Source organism: Triplophysa rosa, linkage group LG6, assembly GCF_024868665.1.
Source record: "Triplophysa rosa linkage group LG6, Trosa_1v2, whole genome shotgun sequence".
Classification (NCBI taxonomy): domain Eukaryota; kingdom Metazoa; phylum Chordata; class Actinopteri; order Cypriniformes; family Nemacheilidae; genus Triplophysa; species Triplophysa rosa.
In genome coordinates, this window is record NC_079895.1 from 16,194,727 (window position 1) to 16,219,820 (window position 25,094).

Sequence of the window (25,094 nt, forward strand, 5' to 3'; positions counted from 1 at the left end):
AGTAGGTGCATCCCAAATCGCGCACTTATGCACTAGTCATTTTAGCCATTTTGTAGTGTGAATAGTGTGAGTAGTGCATTAACATAAATTTCTCTAAAAAGAAGTGCACTTTAGTGAAGTGTGGAACTCTTTTGCAGTGATTATGCTTCAATATAATGCTGACTGAAGTCATGCTGAGCAAAACAGTTTAAAATTACATCAAATCTACGATGTACAAATTGATTTTTATTGACCTGCATTGAGTTGTGAGATTGACGTCATTTGCCCTCGTCTGGGAAACTGCACACACTTCCGGTTAGTATAAAACTGTTTAGTATTCCATTTGGGACAACACTACTCTTCTTAAATTCATACACTAGATGGTTGAGTGCATAGTTTAAGTGCATAATGTATAGTCATTTGGGACACAACGAGTCTCACTGTTGTATCTACTGTAAACTTTACCTGATAACCGAGTCTGTCCTGTTGCATCCTGGGATTGAGGTGGCCTTCTCTCCGGGAGAGCCGAGAAGCTGCAGTGTAGTGTTGATATCCACCTCAGTGGAGTGTTTGATGGAGTGCTCCATCACTTCTGAAGGTATCAATGGTGTCTCACCCTGAGGGTCATCAGCCAAGAGGTAGCCTGTAAAAAAAAAAAAAAAAACTTTAAACACCAGTACATTACCTAAAATGTTCCTAAATGTTTTTATAGCAACTTCTGTGTGAGAAAAAGACATAGAAATGCAAAGTCCACAGCTTTTTTAAGAGTTTAAATGCTGGAAAAATCTCCATCATCCAACAACTAATAAAGCAAACTGACTAAGTGTGAAACTTCCCACAAGTTCAGTTATTCAGTTCTACTTTTATTCCAATGGCCTAAAATGCTATTAGATCTCTTAAAATGACACAGACCTGACACTAATATGAGCCAATGAATGTCTTCATAAAGGTCATCTAGAAATTTCCTGTCCACTGTGCCTGGATCTGCAGAGGCCATGAGGTGCTGTTGATGTCTCTGGAGTTGCCCGTGAAGCCGTGTGACTCGGTCCTCCAACAAACTAAAGACAAATATAAAAATGCTCAAAAAATGTAAATTTAGTGTTTTCTCTGAAGTTGAGTAGATGAGTGTTTGTACCCTGTGAGCAGAGGTATACAGTGATCTGCAGCGATGCGCCCCAACATGCCAATGCTGGCCAGCTGATCTGAGAACAGCTCTCTGTCGTCTTCCTGTAACTCGTTTATTTCCTCCTCCTCATGAGAAGCGACACCATTCGCAGTCTAAAAAGGCAAATCAAGCGTATGACCAAACCCATGTGCTGGAACAGATATTTGTTACACTGCCAGTGGATTCTTTGAGGGACAACTGTTTAAGACATTTCTTGGGCTTCATGCTTTTCCATTGTAATTGCAAGAATAGTCTTTGGAAAGCTACATTTGAGAGACGTTGAAAGAAAACTCTTTGACAATGTTAATAAATTGATTCAGCATGCTAAGCAAGATGTTTACAGCATGAGAAAATAGAGTTTGGATGTGGGAAGGCGGATGACCGCAGTCGCTCTCACAAGGTTTCTGGTGCCTTCCGGTGCTGCCAGGTGACACTGGATGTAAGAGTTGAAGACCTGCACAGCTGGCTGGACGAAACAGCCGCGCGGAAAGTGCTCGTCCTCCTGCACCAGCGTGAGCCAGGACTCCAGCAGCTTGTCATACGCCTCCATATACACCATGTCATCCTTATCAAGCTGGAGACACAAAAACGGATGTGAATATTTATTTGGTCATACGGCACATCACTATATGACAAAATTGACCCTGAACTAGTTAAATTAAATTATTGTTTGAGTCATAAAGTACATGTTCAAGCATTAAAGTACTTTTTTGGAGCCATTCTTCTCAAAAAAATGAAAAACAAACTAAAATGCAAAAGTACAAATGTAATACTCACGACTTCCTCCAGGGCGGCGCTGCGACCAAAGGAACACGTGAGAAGTGTGAGGCAGTTAATAAAAGAGGCAAAGAGCTCGTTTGGTAGTGCTGTTAGAACACTTCGAGGAAACGTGCTGATTAAGTTACTGATGATGCTGGAGATGCCCACGGCCTCGGAGTCTTCAATCTCAATCCTGAGAGTAAAGATGAAAATTGTAAGAAACAGGTGGGACAGCACATGCAATCCCAACACTGGAATAAGGTACAATGGCAAGTCAATTTCTGAAAGGTTAATCCCACAATAAACCTCTACCAATATCTTATCTCAGACTACCAGACACACTCAAATATAAACCTGCAATGGCCCAAAATAAGCGTCTGTCCAGTATAGACCATCTTGAATGTTTATCTACAGACCATCCACATTTAGAGTTTCATCTGCATCTGGAAAAAATGTATCGACAAGAACAGGTAGTCTGAACCTACAGCTGCCCTTGCCAACACACCACCTGAATTCCTTGGTTCTGGAAACACAGATTTTCCCCCCGTTTGTGTGGTGAAGTGCATTTGAGGTCTGCATTTGAGGTCTGCCTTTCCTTACGCTCCCAACTGCGACTCTAACCCGTATCAGATGGATTTAAATTGTAAGCAGAAGAGTTCAATCAGGGCAGATTGGCGGACCTGCCGCATGGTTTTCCGATGATGCAACTGGAAAAATGCTCCAGGAATAGGTGATTACAGAATGGCAGAAACAGAGGGGAGGGAGGAGTGGGGAAAAAGACCCCAACTCACTACGCCTACTTCTCAGATTCCAAACAGCAGCGGATGACACTGTGCGTGTGTTATTTAAAGCCGCAGGAACAGCCTTGAATCTTTATAACACAGACAGAGATTCCAGTGTAATTACAAAGTAAATACATTCGTTTCATGACTATTGCCATACCATTCAGAGGCATTTTTATCCCCACTTATTTAACATCTGGGGCAATTTTCTAACTTTGTGTAGCATTCTTGGCCCAACTCCTGGTTAATTTCTGACCATGCTGTAGCCTCCCTGTCAATTACATGCCTGGGTCGTTTCAAAATAAAAAATAAGAAATTATATTTTCCTTAAAGAAAATGAAGAATGTATTAATTTGTTACACTGTATAAAGTAGGGCTGTTAAACAATTAATCATCCAGAATAAAAGTTTGTGTTTACATAATATATGTCTGTACTGTGCATATTCATTCTGTATTTATAAAAACATAAACATACATGTATATATTTAAGAAAAATAGAAGATAAATGTATATATATATATATATATCATTAAAATGATATATAAATATATACATGCAAATATTTCCTAAATATGTATGTGTATGTGTGCGTATTTATAAAAACAAAATTAATATGCACAATACAGACATGTATTATGTTAACACAAGCTTTTATTCTGGATGTGATTCATTGTTTAACAGCCCTAGTATAAAGTAACATATTTTGTGTGCAAAGTATACATTCCATTTAATGTTACGTGAAATATAGACGCATGGGTTGAATTCAGTCATCTCAATGTCAAAAAGTGTCCAAATGACCTGATTTCACCCTAACATATATGCAATGTATTCTATTGTTTAAACATACATTAAGTAACCAACGTTCACAAGCAGACATGACTTCTATGCAGTTATTCACCATATAAAATTCATAATGACGGAAGCAAATCAGACCCATATGCATTTCACTAAATGGCTAAGACTGAATTAGCAGCCCAATATTATCCATCAAAGGGACAGTTCACCCAAAAATGAAAATTCTGTCTTCATTTACCCTCAAGTTGTTCCAAATCTGTATACATTTCTTTGTCCTGATGAACATAGAGAAAGATATTTGGAAGAATATCAAACAGTTCTTGGCCACCATTGACTACCATAGTAGGAAAAATTGCTTTGTAGATTTCTTTGTTCTGTTGAAGACAAAAGAAAATGTTTTGAAGAATGTAGGAAAGCAAACCGTTCTGTGACACTTTTGACTACCATTGTCATTTTTCCTACAATGGTAGTCAATGGTGGCCAAGAACTGTTTATAAGCATTCTTCCAAATATTTTTAAGAAATTCATACAGATTTGGAACAATTTGAGGGCGAGTAATTGATGACATTTTTGGTTGAACTGTCCCTTTAAAGCACATAAAAGAAAGTTTCACACGCACCCATTGATCATACTGAGCAGTCCTTCCACCAGGTGGGCCAGGTAGGTCACCTGAGCATTCTCATCAGGAAAGATGGGACCGTGCATGGAGGCCAGCTGGGCCAGGCACTGAAGAGAGTCCTGTGCCATGTCCGAATCTTCTCTGATCTTCCTGTGCACCTGAAAGAAAGAGAGAGACTGTGAATCACGGTTCTATTTTCTGACTCATTACGCTAAAGTAAACCAATCCATAACACAACTTAATCTTTTCCAAACGCACTGCAAGTAGCATGACCAACCCAGATCAACGGATACAAAAACAATGTTAATAACCTCTTCATTTAAACCGCCTTATATAAACTAACTATAAAATAAATGTAGGCAGGCAAACCACTTTATAACCCAACTTGAAATAACTAATACAAAAAAGAGAAATGGCTAAAATAAAGCAGTTTTTCTTCATTTGCTATTACAAACATCTATCATAACTAAACTATTCATAATAATATGTCTCTATACGTTACATTGCCACCCAACATACTGACAAAGACCAATGAAGAACCCATCAAAGAAACGATTCCCTTCAAAATGCTGATCGCAGCTCACCGACAGATCCGGGCGGCATGACATCAAACGGCAAAAAGTAAAAAACAATGAAGGTTAAAGCGACTGCGTTCAATTGAAACGAAGCCTGAGAGAGAAAGAGAGGTGTATCCCGTGTATGCATTGCTTTGTAGTGTTAAAACCAGACAGGCCCCCTCAAAGAGTCCATGAGGAACTGCAGACTGGCCCGTGGGCAGCTGACAAAACACACAGGCTGGGGAGAGTCTCATACAGTCTCCTTGAATCATAGAAAAAAGCCATTTTTCATTGACATACAAAAACATACTTTCTCTCTCTCTCGCCTCCGCTCTCTCTTACATGCAGATACACGGATCTGTCTTCCATTTCTCATCTCACGCGAGTCTGCGCACCCTTCATCTCGGAGGAATAATGAACCGAGGTAAAGAAATATGTTGGAATACCCCTCACCTTCGTCAACGGCAAAACTACAACCCTCCAAAAACACCTTGGGATCAAGGCCGTCACAGCCCAAGCCAATCAAATCACAGGGCTTCTCAATCACCAATCCAGTCCGAGGTAATCGGTATCGGAGTTTGCCTCGCCACGAAGCGAACGATACATGGCCGAAACGATGCAGCGGCGAAACATTTCTGAGCTGACGGGCTTTGGTCTACCAGCAACACATGTGGTGCGCCACAGCAGAACAGAATGGCACTGGCTCCTTTGCTTTTGTTTCTTTCCTACATCCCTTTTCTCTCAAGCTCGCTCTTTGCCGTCTGTTCGCCACACGTTCTGGCAGACACGCTACACGGTAACAGAGCGAGTCGGACGGACCCGAGGAAGACTGTGGAAGAATCTAAAGCGACATTTCCGCACCACATTCCATCTCTCACAGCCACATAGATGAACATCAGCCACTGGCTGAAATATGAACGCTAACGCACCGTGACCGCTAGAGAAGTGCACAATCTCCAGAGTGTGAAATCATCCTCTCTTGAAGAAGTGAGGGAGGGAGAGAGAGAGGTGGGGTGTAAGGGGTCGATGAGAGAGAGAATTGGATAGGAAAAGAGTTGGAGAGAAGAAAAGAATAGCGCACAAGGCCAAAGCTCGGCGAGCAACATGCTCTGTACAAACAGCTGTGTTGAAGAACATCCACGCCATGCGAACTATGCCAATCGCCTCGAGTCTGACTATAGTTAGAGTCCAACGGGGGGAGCGAGAGGGGGGCCGCCTAAATCAAAACAAGACAAGGTAGCTCTCAGAAATGAGCGCGAGATAGAAAACGACACACCGGCCTATTAATAGAGAGAAGACAAAGCCTTGTGTCTGTCCGCGGGAGGATTAGAGTCTCTCCTGTGTTCTATTCTCACCGCTCATTTCTCAGGTCGCATTCGTTCGGATGCAGTTACAAAAACTGAGGTGGACAATCAATCACTTCACGACAGCGTTATACCCGAAGCGCATAACAATCCCTGATTGTGTTTAAACCGTAAACAAACTATGCGTTCGCTCAAAGCCAGGAATCAGATCCGTGCTTCGAAAACAAAAACAGTTAAGGTCATATGTTAGTGCAAAATAAATTACTAGTGCATTCTTTAAGGAAAATTACTTTTACTTGTTGTACTACCTTTAACTTATGTTGACAAAATCATTATATTAAAGGAACAGTTCCCCCAAAAATGAAAATTCTGTCTTCATTTACTCACCCTCAAGTTGTTACAAATCTGAATAAACTTCTTTGTTCTGATGAACACAGAGAAAGATATTTGGAAGAATGCTTGTAACCAAACAGTTCTTGGCCACCATTGAATACCGTAGTAGGAAAAATTGCTTAATAAATGTCTTTGTTCTGTTAAACACAAAAGATGTTTTGAAGAATGTAGGAAAGCAAACAGTTCTGGGGCACTTTTAACTACCATTGTCATTTTTCCTACTATGGTAGTCAATGGTGGCCAAGAACTGTTTGGTTACAAGCATTCGTCCAAATATCCTTCTCTGTGTTCAGATGAGGGCGAGTAAATGAAGACAACATTTTTATTTTGGGGTGAACTGTCCCTTTCATTTTTAATAATTAAGGATCATTTCTGAGAATAACAGAAACTCTTAACACAACTCGCAGACATTTTCTTCATGAAGCGGTTTATTCTTTTGATTTTTATGTTGAAAATTTTGGCTAGATGTACCTATTTATATCTAGGAAAAAGTCTTGAATTCTTTTTTTTAAATTAGCATCTGAAGACGAAGGGTGTAAGAACAAGCTTTCACTAAAACCACAAACAAAAACACCCTGCACTTGGTTTGGTTGTTAGGAAAATGTTAGCATTGCCACGGCTTTATTAGGTGTGAAGAGAATAGAAGAGATTTATTTCAGGTTACACGTCATTTTCTTTCTGCTGCATGCCAAACTTCTGCGAAACAACGCTAGCTTTCCCTTCAGAGCAGCTCTCTTTTTGGACCACCTGGAGATGAACTGGAGGCTGTTAACAGGGGCTCTGAATCCAGGGGATGGAGTCTAATCCTACAGCTCATCTCTAATCACCTCTGACCCTGACAGCGCGTGTCTGGACGTCCCCTCGCCTGTTCAGGGCACAGCTGAGAAGTGAGGACCAACAGCTGCTGGACCAAAACGCGCACACACGGACACTACTGACAGGCCGACACACACGTTCACCTACCCGTTCAATAACTGACACATTTCCCCCTGAGGCGGGTCTAGAAAAACATCAACCACTCCACACATAGCTACTATGAGGCTTGTAAAGACATACAGAAGGTGTGACAGCTGACTGCTCTTCAAGCCTTTAACAAAAACATTGACCCTGCCACCCACCCACTACATCTACCACTAAATGCAACATAAAATATAAGACTAAAGGTTTATACAACTGGTTTTGTTTCTTAAGACCTTCAAAATAATTCAAAAGCTTATTGGCGAACACAACATACAATTTCTAATAAGGCTAAGCAATTAATGGTAGTTGATTTTCAATCAAAAGTTTGGCTTTTGCCAATTATAAAAACAAACTAATTGAGGAAACCTAAATTTACTAGTTTACCAAATTGTTAAATTTATTTTAGGAATTTTCAGTAGGTTGTGCCAATGCACAACATATTTGTTCTAATTCAAATTGATTTCATGTAAATAATTTTTATTGATTATTTTTATATTTAAATGCATGCATTCATACTTTACAGTTTTTTTATATTCACTTGAATCTAATGGTAAAAACACAAGTTATATACCAAATTAATTACTAATCAAGTTAAATAATTATGATGTCAACATTAGCCAATATAATCGTGATCATGATGTCATAATCAAGCAGCCATAATTCATAATGTATTTTCTACAAAAGGCAAACCTACTATTCCATAATTCTACATTAACATTATTTGTTTTTCACAATTTAGAATAAAAAAATCAAAAATAAGTAGGTATATCCAAACTTCTGACTGCATATACAGTCAAACCAAAAATAGTTTAGACACAGATATACTTTTTTTTACTAGTGCAGGACACTGTAGCTCATTTATGTAAGCGAGGATAGCAAAATAAAGTAAAATGTGACTACATATACCCAAAAATGATTCATACAGTGGACTACCAGTAAAATTTATAAAACTTTGGGACCAAACTAATCAGACACTTTGACATGACCATGTTTTGCTTGTGTTTTTTTCTTTAATTTCTAATGCAAACTTTTTACACCATAGACTGAACAAAATTAAACATTGCTTGGTCATGGGTTACCCTAAATTGCTATTATCTAATTGCGTACTTAAATTTAACAGCTGACAGCTAACAGACATTTAACCTAACCCAATACATATCTTTCGATCAAAGTTATCAAGATGAATTTGTTGACACAGTTTAACTCTGAGTTCTTGTCATATTTTATTTCCATTTTCTAAACTATAGTGAACAAAACGGTGATAATGTGAGAAATGTTGAAGGTGAAAAAATGTTGGTTTGACTGTAACAATGGTCTTAGAAAATCTGTCTGTCTGGCAGTATGGTAACAACAAATAAGCTCAAACCATCTTGAAATTTAACAGCCCTTGACCTCCAGGTCAACAGACCGACCCTTGTTAAAGAGGGGACAGCCGTTTGTCGCCAGTTTAAAGATCACAGCCGTTTTTCTGAATAGGTGTGAATGATGGAGCAGCATACTGGCATCTTATAGTCTCCATTACTGATGAGAAGAGTGAAGGAAACTAACATCTAATCTGGCTTTAGTTACCACCCAAGACTGCTGGAAAGTAAAGCATTATTTGGCAGAAGACGGCTCAGAATGCGTGTAATGGTAATGGAGAAAGAGCTGAACGTTATTTGGCATCTGCGTTACTCATGGTTAGTTGACGGAATTGTTCCACACTTCAGAACCGAGCCTGTGCCGTGCTTGCAGACGTTACTGCATGTGGTTCTTCCAGACACAATGACCCATTAAATTAAACAGCTTATTTTAGGCTGAGGGCCGAACTGGACAAATCATCACAACAAGTTGTTTATTTGTTAAACCCTGGCGTACGCATGCAAACCGCCTGTACATTGCGTGGTATCCTGGGCCTAATAAAACCAACATTGGGCTGCTTTAATATTCAATATTTCATTCAGGCCTTTGGATAACATGTACATAATAATAGGTAAGAATTAGGGATGTAACGATATCGATACGATAATGCCTCGGTATAATGCCTGCAGTACAATATTTACTGCAGTATTTAAAAAAACAAATGAAGACTTGGAAAAAAGATTGCAATGATGTACAAATTACCCATGTCATATCCTGTCCTCATTTCTTTATCCTCTTATCCAGTGGTGTAGTCGAGGTTATACCCACTTCTTTATCAGTCGGCATTGTGTATACCCACTCTGTAATTTTTCCAAGTATCTGCAACTTTTGTCATTTGAAGTCTATGTTATTACTCAAAAAGTGAAGGGACAGTTCACTCAAAACTGGACATTCTGTTATCACTCGTTTACCTTAATGTCATTTCAAACCCAAATGCTCTTTCATGAAACATAGATTGTATAATATTTGTATAAAAATATAGGCCATGAGTTTACTTTTTTACTGATGCTGATAATCATGAAGAGACAGACATGGTTGTACGCAGAGGTGGGTAGTAACGCGCTACATTTACTTCGTTACATTTACTTGAGTAACATTTTGGAAAATATGTACTTTTTAAGTAAAATTAAAAGTGTGTACTTTTACTCTTACTTGAGTAAATTTCTAATAGAAAATCTGTACTTTTACTTCGTTACATAACTTACATTGCGTGACGTTCCTTCGTTCCTTCATTTTAAAATATGCTTTTTTAAACGCGTCTCTTTTTACGGGCATTCCCGAGTGATCGATTCGTTTGAGTCAATTCTTTTGAAAGCATTAATTGAACAATGGGCAAAACCATTTGAATAGTCTAATGAATCAGTTCAAATGATTTGTTCAGTTCGCAGCACGATCTGAATCATCTGAAGCAGGATTACTCACTCCTCGTAGCGCGAAACTTGAAAACACGCAGAACACAAAGAGCGTTGGATGAAGAGGATATTAATCTATATCTATACAATCAAAACTGCAAATGTGTCATATTGTTTGCCAGCGATGATAAATGCCCGCCATTTGCTCGCACCCGCGCAACCTGTTCGTCAGACACAGCAACATGCGCGCAACCTGTTAGACACAGAGACGTGGGCTTGCAGAAATATACATTTGAAGAACAGAAGGAAGAAAACTTGTTGATGGGCGTGTGGTTCACTGTTTACTGTTTGTTTACAAGTAAGAGCGTTTCACAACACACACGTGACACAGCACGAGAAAACATGAGCTTTGTTCAAAAATGTGTATTTCATTTAAGAGAGCACTGCAAATGTTCTAGATCATCTTAGGAAATGCTCTGAGTTTAGTTAATGCTTTAGTTTGACATTGTCTTTTATTCTAAATAAGTTGTGTAAACTACATTGACATCAGGACTAGATGAAATTTACAGAAATGCTTGTCTCTTCTGTGTTTGTCTATTCTTTAGTCTCTCTAGTATATTGCAAAGATATCTGCTTATGATAATACAAATATTAATTAAAATGTCATATTAAAATATTGGTGTTAATATTAATTTTATGTAGTAGGCCTATATAATCAGATACAAAGTAACTAAGTAACTAGCTACTCTAGTAGTTTTTTCATTGCATACTTTTTTACTTTTACTCAAGTACATTTTAAAATAGTGACTTTTACTTTTACTTGAGTAACAATTTCTCTAGTTACTTGTACTTTTACTTGAGTAAAGATTTTGGCTACTCTACCCACCTCTGGTTGTACGTTAGCTATTGTTTATAAAGTCTTAAAATGCACATATATAGATTAACGAAATCAACATTTTTTTGGACATCGGTATTTCTACAATCCAGCATACTGCCCTGGTTGTCTCTTCATTTAGCCTGTAGGCCAGGATTGATGGCAGAATCTGCACCTCTTCTGTGGCCATCACTAATTTCTGATACGAAACTTCAAGATGCGCATAAAACGGGTGGAAACGGGCTACATTATAACACCGAGACGTTCATCCTTTGCTGGGCCGCTTTAAAAAAGGGGGCATAAATTAACAGTATAACCACTTCTCAAGGCACCACTACACCACTGCTCTTATCATAACTGTTGCTTTGAGGTATATGAGATAGGTCAAGTGACTTAAAACGCATTAATATTATATTGTTTAACATTCTCTGTTAAAGGCCAGGAAGACCTATCATTTCACAGTCATGTGATCACGATAATATTGAGACAATTTTGCTATTGCGATACCATGAAATTGATAATATTGTTACATCCCCTGTAATAATACAACAATATTGACAAGAAAACATCTTTCAGCCTTGGGTGGATAACTTTCACTTTAAGGTTGTGTGTTAAATGTCTTAAAGTGATAGTTCACCCAAAAATATAAATTCTGTCACCTTTACTCATCCTCTTTTCATTCCAAATCTGTATGACTTTTTTCTTCCGCAGAACACAAAGAAGATATTTTGAAGAATGTTGTTAACCGGCACCCATTCACTTGCATTGGTTTTGTCTCCATAAAGTAGAAGTGAATGTGTGCCGGTGCTGTTCGGTTACCAACTTCTCTGTGGAAGAAAAAAGTCTTCAAACAGGTTTGAAATGAAAAGAGAGTGAGTAAACGATGACATAATTTTCATTTTTGGGTGAAATATCCCTTTAACTGAATAGAAAAACATAAATAATCATTTCACTCTTTACATCCAATCATCAATGTTATTCAGACATTTTAGACCTCGGACACTTGGAAAGAACTGAGAAATATACTCAGTATTTGAAATGTTACATTTTTTTATCTGTTCTTTATAAACATTGATTTCATGTTGTGTTATCAGAAAAAAAAAACATTTAAAGAAACAATTATTTGAGAGAAGACGGGCAAACAAGAGTTAAAAAAGGATGCCAAGACTCAGGTACTGAATGTGCAATGACACACCAACAAACCACAGCCATTTTAAAAGCAGAAAAAGAGATGGATAAAAAGACATGCGAGTTCAAATGTATTATTGGTGGAAGAAAAGGAAAAATAAGGCATTTTCCAAGATGGTACTCACAGTGAAGAAAAGGTCCATGACTCTGTGGTCTAGCAGGGTTTCCCTCCAGGACTCGGTTGGCTTGAGCATGACATTCTGAGTCGCTTCAAACATGGCAATGTAGTGCCTTCCCAGTGAAACCTCAGTTAAGGGCAACAGCAGTAAGAGAACCTGTCACTTCTCTCTGTTAGTCTATCTCTGGCAGTTCCTCCTGGTTTGCACCAAGAACAGTGTGGAAAATTGCTGCAGTGAACTCCCAGTGCACAGCAGCACTGTGCTTTCTCCAGCGCTTCTCTTTCTGTGCGTTTTCTAGTGCTCAATCGTGCTGTACCCTCCCACTAAATGTTTACCTCAAAATCTCCCCCGTCCATGTGGACCACTGGGAAAAGAGACGGAGAGAGGAAAAACGAAATCCAGAGAGAGAGAGCGAGCGAGAGACTCCCACAGGAATGTCTGATCAAAGCCAGTTACCGGCAAAGGCCACGCATTCCTCTGGGCTGAACCCACAGTCACTCCCAGCTGACAAATGCAAGCTCCCTCTATCTCATACACACACACCAAATGTACAGTATCTGCCCACGTCCAAAGTACTACAGATGGGTCACAGTGGACACCAAGTTGATTAGTTGATCTAGATTTTTTCTTATACAGTTATAAGTGTTTATGTTAATGGATACTTTCAGCATTTGCATTAGTGCGCCGACAACACTGCCATCACACTTTGCATCTAAGAAATGCTACAAGAAATGTATTATCACATATCAGGATAAAATTGGTATATTTTGAGAAAGCATCCCAGGAACTCTAATTCTTTCTACATTTATTTTGTTTCTCAGTCCAACAACCACACTACAAAAAATCTGATCACAGTCTGGTGAACCTAAACAAGCCTCATTACGAAGGGCTTCCTTAAAGGCACAGTTCTTGAAAATCAGCTGCCACTAGCGTTGTATTATAGTTTTGCAACGAATCTCTGAGTCATTTGCCCACCCCTCCCTTTCGAATTACGACGGTGGCCGCAACAGTAAAAAAAGATGTCGTCTACTGAGACAGCGGATAGCAGTGATACAAGCAACGATGTTTCTTTGCAAAGGTAAGGCAATATATTAACGTAATTAATCATTTAACATGTATCCTATTTCGAAAGTTACTGTTACAATTCTATAATTAGATATATTTCTTGCGTGCTATCTAGTACACGCTGAGAGTAGTGAAGTAACTAAAGTTAGCTAATCGTAAATAGCAACGCTGTTCAAAGCGTTTGATCTGACAGCGACATAGGCAGTTAGGTGTAAGTTAGTAGATGTTTGTCTCCCCCTTTGTAAAGTCAGGAACAACCGGAGTACGTACCGCAGGGACGGAAAAACATTATTATTCGGAGGTTATATGGCCATTTGTATAAAATGCTAACGTTACCGTTTCAACAAAACAGTTGTTTGGTAAACATTGAAAAAGTGGAAACATTGAAAATGTTGAATTATCTTACCAGTCTAGCAGAAAACAGGCAACTTCGGCGTCGCCTTGAAAACATTTGTCTTTCAACCGTGCCTTCCATCTGGTAATAGATACACCGATGTTTATCCTGGATTTATGCCGCCGTTTGTCTCTAATTCATCTGGCAGCAATCGCGTTTGCGCTTCTTTGACGACGGAGATTCACGCTCTGTTGGCTCTTGTGCACAATACGCATGGTCCTCCATTTTATCAAAACTTCTAAGACAGAACAATCAATTGCTTCAGCTAGATGACGACGACTCCTCCTCCTCTCCGTACTACGACTTACTACTTTGTGCGTCTTTAACTCAGTGATGACGCAAGCTGCGTCTAAAAACACACACGAAGACCAACATATACGAAACGCGCTCTGTAGAGCTGTTTGTCCTTTAGAGCTTACTGTACAAAACATGGCTGCGCAACATAACAAATTCCATGTAGATAGGCCCGCTCCCTATGTAGATACAACTGGTTTATTCTAAGGTAATAAAAACATAACTTTTCATTACGTAAGGTTTTTATACACATCTAAAGACACAGTTTTGTATGTTATATTGCATTTCTGTTAATAGATCATACAAAACATCCCGCACTGTACCTTTAAGGGGGGTAGTTCACCCAAAAATAAAAATTCTTTCATTATTTACTGACCCTCATGTCTTTCTAAACTGCAGAAAACCAAAGAAAATATTTTAAAGAAACAATCAACATTGGCTGCTATTGATTTCCATTGTATGGACACAAAACCACTGAGACATTTCTCAAAATATCTTCTGTTGTGTTTCACAGAAGAGTCTCATACAGGTTTCAAACAACAAGAGGTGACAGAATTGTACCCCTTTAAGACTGACAGGTTATCCAGACAAATACGTAGCTTTGCATATTTTGACACCTCCATTTACAAGTCACTAATCTTACATTTTGGCAACTAACTTATGAAATAACAACAGACACTGGACACAAAGGATTTGTGTATGTGTAGAAGAGAGTGTGACTCCATCCTACACAGCCCTGACTTTACAACCTCTTAAAAATAGCAAATGGCCAGCAGAACTCTGAGTGACCCGAGCCGAGAAGAGAAAGAGCCTCAAGGGAAAGCAGTTTGGCCCCCAGCTTTACACTGTGTGTCCTACCAGAGCAAAGCGACAGCATTTCAGCGACAAGCAGCTTGTCTGTCCACACTGAATGCGAAAATGCTGCACTGCAGATGAACACCAATGCGTGCTGAAGGTCCAGCTGGTCATTTAATGTCACTTGGAGTCATTGTTGGAAAAGTGTGCGAGTGTATGAGGAAGAGGGAGGGTGACTAAAGATATGACCGACTGAAACCCTATACGGGCTTACTCACAAACGCACATGACTCGTTTCCACCAGCCCCCAAACCAGCTGCTGAAGACACAAAACACATGACAACTTCAACATACCTGATTCTATAGGCGTTTCAGACACTAGGCACAGAAAAAGAAGAGCTGAATTACAACATCAGACCTTAAATGGAACCATAGTTGAGCATAAGTGATAAGGGTAACATAAATTCATGTGATAAAACATAAATTCAAATAAAAACGTATTTATTCACCCTCATGTCATTCAAAACATGTATGTCTTTCTTCTGTGGATAACAAAAGACGATATTTTGAGAAATGTCTCAATGGTTTGATGTCCATACAATGTAAGTCAATGGAGGCCAATGTTGTTTGGTTAACCAACATACTTCAAAATATCGTTTTTTGTGTTCTGCAGAAGAATGTCATAAAGGTTTGGTATGAAATTTTTGGGTGGACTATCCCTTTAAATTGCATTATATAAATGCAATTGACTTACATTTCCTACCCAATTAACCGTAGTGTTAGTTTCCCTTGTGTCAGTTTCCACACATCATCTGGTTCGAATAGGGTATTGTTCAGTGGAAGCTGAAGACGATATTGTATGTTTATGTTTAGCAGCATCCAGTGAACATAATGATTATGAGTGCTGAGAGCCGCTCGGTGCCAGACAGAAGAGCAGAGTTCCAAGACTATTAGAAGCTTAAGTGTCACATCCAGCCTCTTAAGATTCCCTCACAGCCCCAGGAATGTCCCCCTCCCTGTCGGCAGCCAAGGATAGCAGCCTTAAAAATCTCTCCTCCTGTACGTGTGTGTTGAAGATAAAGGGTGGCACACAGTCATCCCCGCTGCTTTTCGAGCACCTGACCGTGACCCGCCCTGAGGTCACCAGAGCCATGGACAGACACGCTGTCCTGCAGACGTTATGACATGTGCACATGATGAGTGGGAGTGTGCCGCCGGCAGATGACACGCATACCATGGCATTGGCTACTGAGAGACGGCGGCACTTTGAGCAAAAGCACAGTCTAAGCGGCTGTTTGGAACCGGCACAAAGACTGCATCCGAAATCGTAGGCAGCTGCTGTGCTGCTCTGTCAGTCAAAGAAGCGCCTTTTGAAGCCACCTCTTAAGTAAACTGGTTTCAGACAGGCTTTTAAATTACTGTCATCATATCTAATGCCAAAGACAAATTTAAGCAAGCTTTCCTACAGTCAACAGGTGAGTGGGCCCCCTCACCTGGTCAAAGACTTCATAAATGATTTCACTGCTTTTGTGGGTGCTGCTACGTGTAAATATTTTTCTAACGTTATAGCAAAGCACCACCATAGCTCTAAAGTCTTATTTTCTGTTATTAACTCTGTCTTAGATCCTCCTGTTAATGTGATTTTGAATCCTTCAGAATCATTATGTGAAGATTTTTCAAAGTTCTTCAGCGATAAGATTGTTACCCTGAGATCGCAGCTGCAAACAGTGTGTTTGAACGCACCATCTGAAATATGTTGTTTTTTGGTACCTTGGACTGTCTTCGACACTGTTTATTTTCAGTCAATAAGGGACATTATAGAACACTTGAAACCGTGTTACTCTCCACTTGACGTTCTCCACCCCCCCCCATTTCTTAAAACAAACTTTTGACTCAGTGGGGCCCTTGTGTGGTGTCCTTTGTGAATAAAAGTTTAAGTAAGGGAACCATCCCTGACATTCTTAAAGAAGCTACTGTGACACCTCTCCTTAAAAACCCCTCACTCGATACAAGTGATTTTAATAATTTTAGACCTATCTCAATGCTGCCATTCATCTCCAGAGTTTTAGAGAAAATTGTTCTTATGCAACTTCAGTTGTTTCTTAATTCAAATCAGATTTTTGAAATGTTTCAGTCTGGTTTCAAGCCCCTGCACAGGACTGAGTCTGCTCTGCTATGAGTTTTTAATGACATACTACTCTCGACTGACTCTGGTGATTCTGTGATCTTCGTACTGTTAGACTTAACATCGGCATTTGACACAGATGACCATAAGATTCTCTTATATCGTTTAGAACACTGTGTTGTCATTCATGGCACCGTCCTCAGTTGGTTTAAATCTTATTTATCTAATAGAAGTTGTTCAGTAAAGTTGGGAAATTTTTCTTCCCCTTCTGTCTAATTCTCGTGTGGAGTGCCCCAGGGTTCGATTCTTGCTCCCATTCTTTTTACCCTTTATTTACTCCCCCTGGGTTCCATTTTCAGAAAACATGGCATATCATTTCATTGCTATGTGGATGTTATGCAAATTTATCTACCCATAAAACGCAAAGATCCTGATAAACGGAACTCTCTTTTTGACTGTTTAGATGAGGTAAAAACTTGGTTTTCCCAATTTTTTTTATTTCTGAATGAATCTAAGACTGAGGTTATAGTCTTTGGTCCACCTGGAAATCGTGGAGGCAACTATATTGATCTGGAATATTTAGCTCAATTTTCTCTATCCTGCATCAAGAACTTAGGTGTTCATAATCGTGCTTTTTTCAATTGCGTCTTCTTTCTAAGATCAAACCTATTCTCTCTACTAAATCTCTTGAGACTCCCGTTCATGCACTGATTACATCCCGATTATATTATTGTAACTCCCTATACTTTGGGGCGTCCAAATCTTCTATCCATCGCCTTCAATTAGTGCAAAATGCTGCTGCAAAATTCATTACAGGGAAACGAAAGTCAGACCATGTGACTCCAATCTTAAAATCATTACATTGGCTGCCTATCCATTTTAGGATTGAATTAAAAATTTTACTTTATGTTTTTAAATCACTACATAATCTGGCACAGAGTTATTTGTCCGAGCTTCTCCATCCCTATACTCCAACACGATCCCTGAGGTCTGGGGCACAGGGTCTTCTATCCACCCCTCGAGCACGGCTTAAGCATAGGGGGGATAGAGCATTTGCCATTGCTGGCCCCGGGCTCTGGAATGGCCTCCCTGCGTATATCAGAGCAGCTCAGTCTGTCCACGCTTTTAAATCATCTTTAAAGGCGTACTATTTTGACTTGGCATTTGATTAAGGATGAACTTTTGCTCTTGTATGCTTTGTCTGTTTTGTTTTATTGTCATGAGTTGTTGCTGTTGTATGTCACTGCTCTAGGGTTTTATATATTTCTTTTTATATCATTGTCCATACTGTTCAGCACTTTGGTCAGCCTGATTGCTGTTTTTAAATGTGCTTTAGAAATAAAAGTAAACTTGAAACTTGAAGTCAACAGGTAGAGCATGGTGCTAGCAAAACCAAGTTCATGGGTTCGATTAACAGGAAATAAGCATCATTTTGATAAACTGATAAAATGCAATGCTCTAAATCAATCTAGATTAAAGCATCTGCCAATGAAATAAAAGTAAATCAGTAACATTATACAATAACGTTGTATTTTTTTAACATTTGAAAATGCATCAGCTAACATGAATTATCAATTAACAATACTTCTACATGACCTTTCAACTTCGATCTGACCAGATGCAGGCAGCTTAGCAGACAAAATATTACAAAAACATTGAATTCATTCAAAAACTATGCATTCCAAGTTCCGTACACAAACATTGTCCTCTCCTTAAAGGGATAGTTCACCCAAAAATGAAAATTCTGTCATGAATTACTCACCCTCAAGTTGTTCCAAATCTGTATAAATGTATTTGTTTGGTTGAACACAAAGAAAGATATTTGGAAGAATGTTAGCAACTGATAGTTCTGGTGCACCATTGACTACCTAGACTAGTAGGGAAAATGACTGTATTTTTTTGTTCTGTTGAACACAAAAGATATTTTGAGGAATTTAGGAAAGCAAACAGTTCTGGGTCACCTTTAACTAGCATTCAAATTTGTTCAACTATGGTAGTAAATGATGTCCCAAACTGTCAGTTGCTAACATTCAACTGAACAAAGAAATGTATACAGATTTGGAACTTCTGGAGGGTAATTCATGACAGAATTTTCATTTTTGGGTGAACGATCTCTTTAACAAACAAGCTCTTTGAATCTAAGAACAATCATCGTCTCCTGGACCCAATGGGCAATTTATATGACTTCAGGCTTTGCAAACACATCAATGCACAAATGGTGCCGACATTCCAGAGCAGCACTCAATGAGCTGTGTGTTTAAAGGCACACTTATTGAGCACAATAAAGGCTTGGCCGAGGCCTCCTTTGTAAGTGATATGTGACCCCGGTTGGCACAGACGCCAGCAGCGATCTCTTTAAAGAGACAGAGACACAAAGTCAGCCCGAGAGGGATTAACACCTCAGAGAGCTAAAACACACACAGACGTGTGCGCGCCATCAATCACAGCGCCACAGTTCATGATTTAGGACCAACACTAGAGCACGCTAATAGTAGGAGATTATACGTGCAAAGGCAAAAGTACAATACAGTATAAATGTATTTAAATGAAGGAAACTGTGGCACATACAGTATCGTCACATATAATGATGTGCATGTTTTTTAGATTAAAAAAAATAAAATTACGGACGTAAACATTAAAGCATCAATATAAAGCACAATCTCTTCATGAAAGGATATGATTGGGCGGGAGAAAGTTCCAGCTGAGCACTTGATTGGCCAGTGCAAGGTAACGCTGGAACACTGAGGACATCTGAGCGTTGAGGTTTTCCCTTCGACTGAACTCCTGCAGGACCTCCACGGTGAGCATGAAGATCTGTCTGAGATCCTCCTCCTGCAACACACACACAGTCCTTTCGCAACACAAAATCCTCCAAACCGTCTGATGCTAAAGGACACATTGAGAACGACAAGTATGAGAGGACAGACCTGAAAGATGCGCTTGCAGCTTCCGTGAAACTCCATGCTGAGACCAATGTTGCTGGTCTTATTGGAGCTGGAGAACTCACTCAACAGAGCTGTCAGGATGGAGCAGGCCAGTGTTTGCTAGCGGGACAGATACATAAACGTACAGATGTAAATATTATTATCCATTAAGTTACCTAGTGACTTAGTTAAAATGATGAAGTTAATGAAGTTAAAATGAGTTGCTTAAATTAGGTCATTTTACACATAAAATTAACATGGTTTAATTTAATCCAGTGTTTCAAATAACACCAAAAGTTGTCCAAATGCAACTTTTTGTTGTAAAAAGTTTAATCATAGTTAATCATTAGATATAAAGTTGAGAAAAACCTGAAATGGCAATTTTATGATTTAAATGAAAGGTTTAAAGGTCCAGTGTATAGAATTTAGCCAAATTTAGTGGTGAGGATGCAAATTGCAATACCACCCTCCACCCCTCCCTTTTAAAGCACCACGGTGGCCGACACAGAACTAAGATGAAGGAGATAACGTTAGGGCTGCAACAACTAATCGATAAAATCGATAATAATCGATAATGAAATTCGTTGTCAACGAATCATTATCGATTAGTTGGTCTGTGACGTTACTTGCGAGTTGCGCAGTTATAAATCAAGCGCATCTTCTTCCCTTTTAAAATTACTGTTTTAGATGTGTCTCCGTGCAGCATGAGCTGCACAGTTTTAAAGTCAGATGTGTCTCTCAGTGGATGCGTCTCTTCGTGCAGCACGAGGTGCGCAGTTTTAAAGTCAGATGTGGTTCTCCGTGGATGCGTCTCTTCCTGCAGCGCGAGGTGCGCAGTTTTAAAGTCAGACGTGTCTCTCCGTGGATGCGTCTCTTCGTGCAGCACGAGGTGCGCAGTTTTAAAGTCAGATGTGGTTCTCCGTGGATGCGTCTCTTCCTGCAGCGCGAGGTGCAGTTTTAAAGTCAGACGTGTCTCTCCGTGGATGTGTCTCTTCGTGCAGCGCGAGGTGCGCAGTTTTAAAGTCAGACGTGTCTCTCCGTGGATGTGTCTCTTCGTGCAGCGCGAGGTGCGCAGTTTTAAAGTCACACGTGTCTCTCCGTGCAGCGCGAGGTGCGCAGTTTTAAAGTCACACGTGTCTCTCCGTGCAGCGCGAGGTGCGCAGTTTTAAAGTCACACGTGTCTCTCCGTGCTGCGCGAGGTACGCAGTTTTAAAGTCAGACGTGTATCTCCGTGGTTGCGTCTCTCCGTGCGGCACAAGTTGCGCAGTTTTAAAGTCACACGTGTCTCTCCGTGCTGCGCGAGGTACGCAGTTTTAAAGTCAGACGTGTTTTGCATGCATCTCTTCAAGCTGCGCAGTTTTAAAGTTTAAAGGGGAGAGGTGTTTTAAATGACAAAATTAAAGATTATATTAGTAAAACCCAATTTGTGGCGTTTGCACTTTGCAAAGTAGGCTACATAATAGGCTAAATACCCTGATTTGGTGGTTTATTTTGTTCAGAGGTGGGTAACGAAGTACATTTACTTGAGAACTGTACTTAAGTACACTTTTTGAGTATTTGTACTTAAGTATTACTTTTTCTGTTTACTTTTTACTGTACTTCACTACATTTGAATGACAAATATCTCACTTTTCATGGCACAAAAAAATGATTTCCTTGGCCGACCGTCCCCTCGCTCCCACGTTTGGGAGAGACTATTGTCAGTTGCTTCTAATATGACACACATGAATCAACTCACCAGGTGTGTTAATTATGGAGACATTCACAACATTTTGGGAGAAGGCTAATGAGTTCAGTTGTGTATACTTTTCCCATATCTGATTTACTTATTATAAGCAAAAGATGTAATTACATTATATCAGATTAATCGATTAATCGAAAAAAAAGAAAAAAAAATCGCCCAACCAATCGATTATCAAAATAATCGTTAGTTGCAGCCCTAGATAACGTATTTAAGAAATGCACTCTGTAGAGCAGTTTGTCCGGTTAGGGCTACTGTAGAAACAACATGGCGAGTTCCATGTAAGGGGACCCGTGATGTATGTACATAGAAATAGCTTATTCTATGGTAATAAAAACAAAACGTTTTATTATGTAAGGTCTTTATGCACCTCTGAACACATAGTTAGTTACATATATTATATTGCATTTCTGTCAGTAAATCCCCCAAAAATGACACACTGGACCTTTAAAATAAGAGATATTATATTAATATTGTTTAAAAGTGATAAAAATTGTGTTTAATTAATACATTTCAATTCTATTTATTTAATAAATTCACTTTAATTTGATGAACTATAGATGAAAAACACTGCAGAAATTTCACAGAATTTTTTTCACAATTTAACACAATATCATTCAAATGTTAAGTGTTTATATAAATATCCCAGTCCCAGCGCTAAAAGATGCCGGACATGAAATGTATGCTGTAAGTGAAACTGAGTCATATGTCTGTGTTTTGTTGGCAATGGGTGCGCACATGCTTTAGTTTCTCCAACCCCCCACACGTGCAGGAGGTTGTCTGTTTTCAGAAATAATCTTACAGCTGTATCTGTCTTTGAACTGCGATCAAACTAAAGACTCTTGGAAGATACGAAGTATGTAATACTACTCAGGGCTTGTACGTTAAAGGGGTCAAATGACACGGCTAAAACGAATATTATAATTTGTTTGAGATGTAATGTAATGTGTATACACGATTTAAGGTTCAAAAACGCTGTATTTTCCACACACCATGCATGTTTGTATCTCCTCTTTGCCCCGCCTCTCTGAAACGCACAGATTTTTTACAAAGCTCATCGCTCTGAAAAGCGAGGTGTGCTATGATTGGCCAGTTAACTGGTGCTTAGTGATTGATCGAATACTGCAAGAGTGTGAGGGAAATGTAACGCCTCTTACCATATTCGGAACATCATGTTCCTAAGCAATTGTACTGACAGACAGGTGATAATATGTCATCGTAACTTCCTTATATCAATTTGAGCCCCAGTCTGATACGGAAAATGAAGATGATCAAGCCGATACATCAACTTTGCCAGCATGACTTGAGCAGGATGTAAAGGATTGGTAAGGTTTTATTAAAAAATGTTATGTTAAATAGTTAAAAACTATAGCTAACTGGTTTACCTTTTATATACAACGTTATAAAGACTATAAACAAACAACCATACATCATACAGAGTTTGTGTGAGATAGAAACAAGCTCGCATTACAGCAGGGAATGGTAACATTATAAATAATGCGAGCGCTTTTGCCCTTCTTGATCAACCAGTGTTACGCCACGTCTCGTCGCGATTCAACAAACACAATAAACCCCATTATAAACACCACATTTGTTGCCTCTAGTTGGAACATAATTACTGATTATTAGGACTTATGTTGTCTTTTTTCACGTTGCGCGTGTGTCTGCATTTGCAGATCACAAACACACAACCGTCGCAATCGTCAGTGAAATGCGCTGCACAAACTTGAACATTCGGATTGTACTTTTCTGGAACAGTGTTGTAAATAAAATGTAACCATTCGTTTTTAGTTGTCTCATCTTTTGGCATGGCAAACAAAGAGTCTTTCTTTTCGCAACGAAACACACAGTGTCTCCGCGACATGGCTGCGGCGGTGACGATACAATGAGATTTACAAGTACGCCCACCTCACTTGCGTTTAGATTTGGTCGGTCTTAAGTCAAATCATGTTACGAAGTGACGTACATTCGCCGGGGTGTGGTTACACGAGGCATTTCAGGCAGGTCTGGGTTCGCATTCGCTTTTAGTTAGAATGCATCTTTTGTTCCGACACTTTAATTTTAGCAATTTTACGTGTCTAATACATGCATGGGCAACTTATAACACACCAAAGACACAGAAAAACACGTATTCGCACCATATGACCCCTTTAACTTTTTTTGCACATTGCATCGGTGCTACAGAGTTTTAAAGTTTTGTAGCACAGGCCAAACAGTTGTAGCACAAGTATACGTTATTATCACGTTATATGAAGTTATCATCTTTTAAAAAACACAAGTGCAGGTCATCACACAAATAGATAGGCAACTGAAAATATTTTTTTAATAGCAAAACGAAAATAAACAGTGGTGCGCCATAAGGTAACCTCACACACGAACAAGCACAACGACAAACACACTTTACACAAACAAGCGGCTCTGTCTAATGCACCTGCCAAACTGTATCGCATGCGTGCTACACAACGTTTTTTTCATAGCATGTGCGACATATATGTAGCTGCCCTGCTACTCTATAGGTAGTTAGGTACTCAAGATTAATATGAGATTGGCAAAAGCTGAGCGTGTTACGGCCTTTAAAAAAGATATGAGATTATTAAACTTGTTATTGAACTATGCTGCAGATGTTTTTACAAATAAATAAGCAGTCAATCCAAAATGACAATGTAATTATTTGTCAAAATTCTTGTGCATGTCACTAATAATAAAAAAATTCTGTGATACCCATTAAAAATTCTGTTGGACCAATTTAATTCAAATTGTAAATTATTTATTACAAGTGGGCATATTCTTAAATTATTAATTTTGTTCAACCCTGCTTTCCAAAAACAGTCTGAAAGGTAGTACAAACTCAACCACTGCCAATTCTATCATGAACCTGGAGCGCACTCTGCAGGACACAGTGGGAACTTTCCCATTTTCCATTATGTTGCAGAAGGCCAGTATATTGATACTCTAAATACAATTATTTTACTGACTAAAGAAACTCTAAAGTTCCCAATGTGTAGCCTCTCACAGCTGTGGACTGCGTGATCTTTAAGTCTTACCACTGTAGGATTGCCGCTGCTGATGAGCTGGCTGACCTCATGGAAGATGCTTTTACAGTTGATGGATTTGTCGAGTGATCCTCTCTTCACTATCACTGCCACTGCTAACAGGATCTGCTCTCTAACATACTTCTGTAGACTGCAGAGAAAGAGAAAAGATGCAGAGAGGTTTCAGTTAAAGTTCAGAAGCAAGATGAACACTTGACTTGACATATAGATGGGTTCAGAAGTAATGCAGTGATGCAAACAGTCTTTCACATGTACTTGGGTCTCTGCAAGACGTAGGTGAGGAGGAATGTTCTGAGGGATTCGATGCTGTTCTTCTCCAGAAGAATCCATTCTCTAACCACAGCCTCCATGATGGCTGTGGCTGCCTGGAATAACACATAGTCCACTTTACTAGTCTCTGTGGAGAAAAAAAGACAAACCGATATTAATTATTGTGTTATTACAATATTATTGGAG

At 39.2% G+C, this 25,094-nt stretch overlaps 1 protein-coding gene across 1 annotated transcript in view; it reads right to left on the minus strand.

Moving 5' to 3' along the window:
• xpo4 (exportin 4) overlaps positions 1-25,094 on the minus strand; it is a 51,673-nt gene that overhangs the window by 21,875 nt on the left and 4,704 nt on the right. The window contains exons 3-13 of the mRNA XM_057336291.1: positions 24,894-25,035; positions 24,630-24,768; positions 19,848-19,964; positions 19,599-19,752; positions 12,254-12,366; positions 4,100-4,257; positions 1,922-2,096; positions 1,542-1,718; positions 1,115-1,257; positions 892-1,037; positions 445-622 (exon numbers count right to left, since the gene is read on the minus strand). Coding sequence (XP_057192274.1) covers positions 445-622; positions 892-1,037; positions 1,115-1,257; positions 1,542-1,718; positions 1,922-2,096; positions 4,100-4,257; positions 12,254-12,366; positions 19,599-19,752; positions 19,848-19,964; positions 24,630-24,768; positions 24,894-25,035 — 1,642 coding nt within the window. The remainder of the gene's footprint in view (positions 1-444; positions 623-891; positions 1,038-1,114; positions 1,258-1,541; positions 1,719-1,921; positions 2,097-4,099; positions 4,258-12,253; positions 12,367-19,598; positions 19,753-19,847; positions 19,965-24,629; positions 24,769-24,893; positions 25,036-25,094) is intronic.